The 8,365-nt window shown below is 40.9% G+C and overlaps 1 protein-coding gene across 1 annotated transcript; it reads left to right on the top strand.

Annotated features, from left to right (window-relative positions):
- Positions 1 to 816: 816 nt before the first annotated feature.
- LOC137913841 (peptidase inhibitor 15-A-like) lies at positions 817 to 4,472 on the top strand. Its single transcript, XM_068757475.1, has 5 exons — positions 817 to 1,080; positions 1,952 to 2,070; positions 3,235 to 3,367; positions 3,456 to 3,571; positions 4,337 to 4,472. Exons 1-5 carry the CDS (start codon positions 817 to 819, stop codon positions 4,470 to 4,472), a joined length of 768 nt encoding a protein of 255 aa, XP_068613576.1.
- The last annotated feature ends 3,893 nt before the right edge of the window (positions 4,473 to 8,365 follow it).

Here is an 8,365-nt window from a genome sequence, read left to right as displayed (position 1 = left end):
GTGTAATCTTTATAGTGTAATGAATACTGATGGAACAAATGGACTCTCTCACACAATCATTTGACTGAGAAAACTTCTTCCCACTCACGAGTTCATGTGGATGTTGACCGTTGACCAATCACCTTCTGGATATGGAACTGATGCGACAGCTTGATTGTCAAGCTCATAAACACTTTTCATTCATTTGTGTTGGACCAGACCTCACCTGCGTGCAATTAAAATCAAATGACAAATATTAGCTCAAACTTCATCCTGCATGTTAACATAATTTTTTTCACCCTCAGTATGCATGATACATCATTCTAATCTAATATGCATCTATTGTTGTGCTTTAATCAAATGTCGCACTAACCTGAAGCAGATGTCATGATGAGGAAAGGCTGGATAGGATGAGGGTTCAGAGAGCGCAAACTGTCTCCAAAACGATGCTGCGCTTCAGGTGACACGGAGGCGTGGAGGCAGGCGCACTTCCTGCAGCGTCCGCTGCAACATATAAAACGCGCAAAGTCAGACTTCTCCCCAAGTACCCACAAAGTTTGCAAAGCGCATAATCTGTTGCAGCACCTCCGTCTCTCCATTTCATCACAGAGGCTTCAGGGGTGATTAAGCCTTGGCAGCAGGCACCACGACGCCAGGAAAGGAAAAGGTAGGAGCGTGCGTAACTGTTTCAATTCGGAGGTTTGACGCTTGGTTTAAATGCATCTGCTTGTGCGCAGAGCGGCAACAATATGAGTCTTTATGCGCTTTACCCCCCACCTCCCCAGATCATTCCAACACACGGGGGGGTCGTCTGTCTGCTGTTTCCTCGAAGCAAAAATGAAACCTCAGTTATTCACTATAGACCTATTGCTTCTGTGCATATCTTGCGGAGCAAGTGCACTGGCAACGAGCGTTCCTGCTGCATCCACGTCCAATGTCACCAACGTTGGCGCAGCGCGCAGCGACGGGACGGAAGCCGCGACGACGTCAAAGATCAGGAGGAAGCGTTACATCAGTCAGAACGACATGCTCGCCATCCTTGATTATCATAACAAAGTTAGGGGGAAGGTGTTCCCCCCATCGTCCAATATGGAATACATGGTAAGTCAAATGTTCATTTAAAGTTCATTAATCTTTCACAGAGTGGATATTATTCTGTTTCCAAATAGTTTTATGTTTTTTTGTTGTCTTGTGTATGTTCTGCCAGACTGCATGTATCAAATAAATGGTCAGAGATGATAAGATTTAATCTGAAAATAAAAATATTGAGGAGCGAGAGTAAAAACTGACTTTATGTTTCACGGCACCTTCTGATGTTAAGCAGATTGCAAAGCAGTCGACCACCAGAGTAGTCACTTCTAACAGAAGAGGGGTCATGTGTGGTGCCAGGAGCCCGCTGGCAGTGTAATGCCTCAGAGCAAAGCGGCTGTGAGAGCTGATAACATATTGTCAGGATTTGTACTCCAAACCTTTCTGGCTTTCATGTTGTACATTTAACTGTAAAATCAAATATATATATATATATATATAAAATACAACTTGTACAGCATAAAGCTGTATCATATTCGTGAATGTTTTTTTCAAAGGCCTTTAAGAAATTAGCAATTCAGCTGGAATAATCCCATTCCAAATCATCAGCGCCTTATTCCCGCCGGTAATACGATGGAGTGAAGGAGTCTTCTCTGTTTACGGAACTACAGTAGAACGACGTAATCCAAAGAAAAAAAAGATTGCGGCCATCAAACCACCAGTTTATCCAGTGAAGTGAGACACTGTGAAATGAAATGTCTGCTGATGTCACTGATTTTCTGGATAACGTTTGTTGATTGCCATGGTGACACCTGTAGCAACACTATGTGCTCAGAAAACGCCGACTCTTATCTCACGTTTCACCACTGAGTGAAGGTTTGGCTTTGTTCTTTTCCATCAGGTAATGGGTTTCCGTGTTTCCACCGTGTCTCTGTGTGTTTAGGTGTGGGATGACACTCTCGCCAGGACAGCCGAGGACTGGGCTCATGCCTGCCAGTGGGAGCACGGCCCACCGAGCCTCCTTAGGTTCCTGGGTCAAAACCTCTCCGTCAGGACAGGACGGTGAGTGACCTTTGACTCCCCTCCCCTCCCAACATCTGTTGTTCCTCTCAGGGATGACGCTCTCTCCACGGTCATGGTCGTTGCCTTGCAGCAGCCCCCTTCTTCTTTCTCCTAAAAGTTTTTGCACTGTGACCCAGTGACTGGTTGAGGAATGCGCCTGCAACCTTTAAATAAACAAAAGTTAAAGTCTCATCCCTTTAGTGGGTCTTGACTTTCCATTTGGAAACACAGAGCATCTTTATGAGTTTTACACTTTTAGATTTTATTGAGAAGCAGCAGCGAGTCGAGTTCACATTATGTTAATATGCTATTTTCTAACACTCGGAATTAGTCAAACGTTTATCCACCTTTCTATGTTGTCAAACGGAATCGGTTAATTGGAATTCTCTTGGCAGAGTTCAGATCCTCAACAAGTGTAACTGTGAAATATTCTGAAAACTAATGGTGTGGACAGATGATTGGAGTTTTTCAAAATACATTTTCCATGATGCAACCTAACAATTGAACCCACATTTAAATCCTGAATTAGACCAGTGTTGGAAACATTATGTTCATGTTTTGTTACCACTAATTCATGTCATACGTCAGGGGGACTAAAACACCTTGATTCTATTACACCAATGTCCCTCTGAACTTTGTTCCTTTTCCATGGCAACTCAGCATTTTGCTGTGCAGAGTCTGTTTGGAATCTTGCACACAAACATTGCCAAAGTGAACCCAATCCTGAGAATTCTGTCACTGTTAATTATTCAAATAGATGGCGTTCGGCTGCAGACTCTGCAGCTCTGGCGCATCTTCACGATGGCCTTGTTCAAATCCTGGATGTTTGCCAGCAGCGAATGTGGTTTTGAGACAGTTTTACTTCAGAGCATCATGTTGCTTCTCGGTAATTTGATCTGAGGGAACAGCTCTTCACACCATAAACAACACCATAAACAACTTTGACAAAAGCAACAATCAAACAATGACATTCACAAACGGTCTAAAACGTTGGTAGCGAGTAATAGATTGGAATTACTTTTGCAGGAAAGAGGAGTCCACACAAACAGGGAAATAACTGGATTCCACAAATGCTACATTGTGATGCTACATTCTGCACCACCCTGAATGCACCTGTGGTCAAACTAGTGTAGTCGACTGAGCACGTTTGTCTTCTGTTCACAGCTATCGATCCATTCTCCAGCTGGTGAAGCCATGGTATGATGAGGCCAAAGATTACTCTTTTCCATACCCCCGTGACTGCAACCCTCGATGTCCCCTGAGATGCTATGGACCCATGTGTACCCATTATACACAGGTACACAAGCTAAAGTCCCAATCATATCACCGTTGTTGAAATGTTCTGACAGTGCTATTAATTGGCTGCTGCTCTGTCTTTTCTGCAGATGGCGTGGGCAACAACCAACAAAGTAGGCTGTGCTGTTCACACGTGCTATAACATGAACGTGTGGGGTTCAGTGTGGAAGAGGGCGACGTATTTAGTTTGCAACTACTCACCTAAGTAAGTACACCTGACAGCTGACTGTGCAGTTTGATTTGACCCTTCTTATATAGTTTAATTTACATGCTGTGAGGAGGCCTGTTAGTCCTAATGAACCCATTAACCTCTTAATGATGTGGTGACAGCGGGATTAATCTCCACATTGGCCACCCTGTTTTATGCTGAGTTATGCGATACCACCCATGACGCTGGGTGATTCAGATAGCCCCAATTACAAGGCTGTACTACGTTACCAAAGTCCCGGACACCCAAGAAACAGAATCACAGATTCCAAATAAATTCCAAGAAACAAATCTCCCTTGGACTCGTGACTGACTTGTGACCTCAGTTCTTTAATCCCACTCGTTTGAGAAACATTTAAAGCATAAGAGACTCAAGACTCTGACCTATTTTACCTTTAGAAAATGTGCACTTTTGACTGCATCTCTTATTTCTAGTTACACCTCATATCATCTGTGATATGAATGCTGCAATCTGGTTGCTCATGAGCCTGCAAAGCACATGCAGCTAAGAACGTGATCTTCTGATGATGGTGATGATATTCAGATATAAAACTGGTCAAATGTGATCTGCAGATCATGTGAGTTCTTTGTGAGATCCAGAAGGACGACTCGGCATACATAAGGGTGCTATTGTTTGTAAATTGCAACAAGAAATATATTTTAAATTCAACATCTTCTGTTGTAGAATCTTCTTCATATTAGGCTTTACTGGACAGGAAACAGGTCGAATTTTATTTGAAGTCATTTTGATGCTGTCTTCCAGGGGTAACTGGATTGGGGAGGCTCCCTACAAAGTAGGCGTGCCCTGTTCCGCCTGCCCTCCCAGCTATGGCGGCTCCTGCAGCAATAACATGTGCTTTCCTGCTCTCAAGACAAACTACCTGCACTGGTTCAAATAAACACAGGTTTCCACTCGATGCATGATGAAAACCTGCAGCACCACAGAGACATTGTTTTAATCCCCTAAAGATTTGCACAGCAGTCGTGGATCACACTATTTTGTATATATGGGCTTATTTAAAGACAGACATTTGAACTTAGCAGACAAGTTAGCATTGATGACTTGTACATAAATTGTAAATTAATGATAATTGTATCAAAATTGCTATTACTATCGTGACTGATGCAGGATAATTTATGTGTAGAGTGGGTTCCTCCAACACAGTTTACACTGTACGTGGTGCTACATACGATTCTGTCGTCACTATATTAATTTACTGTTGACAGCGTGGTAATTTAAGGACATGACATCATCATAGCTGCCTCAGAGCTGCTCACTTTGCTGCTGTGGGCATCACACCTCCATGTTGTGTGCTCTTACCTTCAAAGGACTGCTGTGATGTAAAGATCAAGGCATTTCACCTCACAGGGTAAAACCCACACTGGTGGCATCAGCTTTGTAGCCGCCGTAGGTTCACAACGAACTTCAACTGGTGCGCAATGGTTTCTATTTGTGTTCTGCAGCAACCTAGCAAACGTTGTTGCAGCCGGTGCAGTCGCTGTCATTATTCACAAATGTTTGCTTCAGCCTTTATGCAGTGTATTTTCAGTGTTAATATGCACCTGATTAGGTGGTTTTCCATCACAGGTGTTTCATACCTCAAAGCATCTCACAAGTTTCATTCATATTTCATGTCAAATGTATGCTAAAGAGAGCACATGCAATGATATGACCCACATATCACATTTATAATTAGAATAGTATGCAGCGTGTTTGAATTATATTCCAGTATATTTACATATTACACAAATACATTGTTAATATGTTGTGATCATTGATGTAGTTTGTTTTTACATGTACATAATCATCATATCTTGTCTATGTTAAAACAAGTATACTGTAAGTTATTCATTTTATATGCGAACAATATTTAATTGATAGTCATTTTTTAATGTTTTGTTAAAGATTTGTAAATATATCTAAATGATTAAAAGGTACTGAATATGTTCAGTTGCATGTCAATTTATACAATGTTAAAGGAGATTTACCTGAATGTAAGTGAGTACTTTTGAATGAAGCATTAGCAATATATTAACAAATGAATGCTTCAACATTTGGAATTAGAATTCATTATTAAATCAGTAAATTCTAACACTAAGGAAGGCAGATCATCAGCATATTGGTGACAAAAGCAACAAAAAACAATGGGTTTTCTGCACTGATTGTATTTAATTGGTATTAACAACAAGCTATTTTTACAATGTTTTTTTTTTGTATTTATAAAAAAAAAAAACTATCATGTATTTTAAATGTGTTTTTGTTATATTTGGTGCTCAATCCGGTGGTACAGTGGTGTAGTGATTATTGCTGTCACCTTACAGCAAGAAGGTTTGGGTTCGATTCCTATCTGTGTGGAGTTTGTATGTTCTAACCGTGCCCACGTGGGTTTTCTCCGGGTTCTCCGGTTTCCTCCCACCTCCACAATATGCAATTTAGGTCAATGTGTGTGGCACCGCGATGGGCTGGCAACACGTCCAAGGTGACCCCGCCTCTCACCCATAGCAAGCAACTCCAGTGAGCCGCAAATTGGAAAAGTGGAAGACAATGGATGGATGGAGCTGAATCCATCTGTTGCCTACGGCCAAAACAGCCCGATTGTACCATGTCCAGTGTCTGTGCTGATGTCTGATGTCATCATATCTGATATTGATTACAAAGTATTAATCCATCCATTTGATTCTCAGTTTTTGCTTTCAGTTAAAACAATGCCTTTTGCAAAACCTCACATCCTGTATATCAAAGGCTGAGAGGGAGGAGAGAAAACATCCTGGGGACACAGCTGAATCCTAATAAAAAGAAGATTGACATTGGCCCCATCTGTCCATGTCGACACAAACGAGCAGACGACTGCTGCTTTCAGGGAACCCTGGTTTTTATTCTCTCCAATGAAACCATTGACCTCAGAGGGAGACTCGCTGAGCTCAGTGGAATGCTAGAAACAGAACAAGAGGGCTATGTCGCCACCAAGCACACAGATTAAATCCAAACAGTGGGCAAGGAACAACCATTTTAAAAAGCCAATAATTTCTGGCTTTGCACCTTAAATATTTTGTTTAGAAGTTGATGGAGGCAGAGGGGCTTTGTAAGCAGTTGAGACAAATACGAATTTACCTAGAATATGCTTCTAGGTGAGCCTGCATCAAAGCTTCATGTGTGCAATTGACAATTTATTAGTGGTTCATTATTAGACAGATTAGTAAACAAGCAAGAATAACATGTGAACTGCACATTTCTCTAATGCACTTTGCCAGGTATAAATCCAAATGATTTTCTCTGAGTAAAGACCCAGAGCCAAACGGATGATTGGCAGACATTTGAAAGTCACATTCGAGGCCTTTAAAAGTAAGATTGTATTTTGGAAAAAATAATTTTTGGAAAGGAACAACTCCATATTTGGACCATTGTTAAATACCAGTACAGAAAAACTTTACTGTTCTTGATGGAAGAATGATTCACTTAATTAGCCAAGCATAAACAGCTTAGCTGAAAATGACTGTAGATGGGTTTCCAGAGGTGGAGAGTTCCAGCATGCGTCGCGTTTTACTGCATGCGTGTGCTTGTCTTGGCAGGAAAGATTCAATGAGACCCTCAACAGAGTTCACTCTTTGCCAAACTAAATTCTCTCTTTCACCATTGCTTGTATTTTCAGCTGCTAAAGGCTTGAAGATCATTGTCATTACTGTACCTGCACAAAAATGACAAATTACCTTAGCAAAATGGTTTCAATTCCTGCCTGCCCACCCACTGGCTTACTTTGGAGTCCTTTGCCACAGGAGAAAACTCCTCAGGAGAAAGAGTTTGCTCAGTTGTACATTGTAAAATTGATTTTGACCTTGAAAACATCTTGATACAATCCCATCTTAAGGTCCACTTTCTTGCTTTAACAGCTTCAGACCAATCTGTTAAATGAATCCTTAATTTGTTTAAAATGTGCAAATATATGGAAATTCCAACACTTACATTTGGCTGAAGATCAAACGAGGGTTAATGTCAGTAAATGGACCTTGAGTGGAAATTGTCAGATTTGTCAGATAATGATGTTTACCTGAACAACAGGAAAGGAAACACCAGGTGACGCTTACGTAGTTCCGTGTGCAATCTTTACATTTGAACTGCGTGTAGTGGAAATTGCATCAGATATACATCGTCATTTTAATCATCATTATAATAACAACTATTTTTGGACATATCGTTAAAAAAAAAGCTGCACGGAAACATCCACAGAATATTTACCGGTAAATGAAAATGACAGCTGCTAGAAGCATGTTTTGGGATCTCCTCAAATGTTGGCATGTGCATGATGTTAAAAACCTTTTGCTAGCATAAATCTCTCAGGGCAACAGAGTGAATTGCAGGCCGTGATGTTGCACTCTTTTCTGTTGGAGTTGGATGCTTTTACTTCAAACATGGAGTAAAAAAAAAAAGTATTTTCAGGTACACTAATCATTTGTGGTGCCCCAGTTGTCTATTTCGGTGCATTTATTTGTGATAATGGCACCAGAACCCGCTGGGAGGTGTTCCATTTCTCACATGATTTCATGGTTAAATTAATACGTTCTCCCTAAGACTTTGTTAATGGTTCATACAATGAAATGACACATCACTTCAGTCTTAATTCAGTGGTTTATGTTATCGTCACTTTTCTCGTCTAGTGACTTTTCCTTTGCAAAATAAGCTCCTCACATGGTCTAGTAAAAAATAAATAAACCGTATCCAGCATACCTTGGATATTCCATTTCATATTCCAAGGACAGAGACTGGTTTTCAGTCATAAAGGTGTATAGTCTACAG

This window comes from Brachionichthys hirsutus, unplaced genomic scaffold, assembly GCF_040956055.1.
Source record: "Brachionichthys hirsutus isolate HB-005 unplaced genomic scaffold, CSIRO-AGI_Bhir_v1 contig_424, whole genome shotgun sequence".
NCBI classification, from domain to species: Eukaryota; Metazoa; Chordata; class Actinopteri; order Lophiiformes; family Brachionichthyidae; genus Brachionichthys; species Brachionichthys hirsutus.
The sequence above is the reverse complement of the archived record's forward strand: the minus strand, read 5'-3'. Positions and strand labels throughout refer to the sequence as shown.

Excerpts from the sequence above, each read along its gene's own strand:
- LOC137913841 (XM_068757475.1), top strand. The coding sequence starts at position 817 with ATGAAACCTCAGTTATTCACTATAGACCTATTGCTTCTGTGCATATCT. Across the intron at positions 2,071-3,234 it reads CTCTCCGTCAGGACAGGACG|CTATCGATCCATTCTCCAGC; the intron begins GTGAGTGACCTT and ends TTCTGTTCACAG. Across the intron at positions 3,572-4,336 it reads GTTTGCAACTACTCACCTAA|GGGTAACTGGATTGGGGAGG; the intron begins GTAAGTACACCT and ends GCTGTCTTCCAG.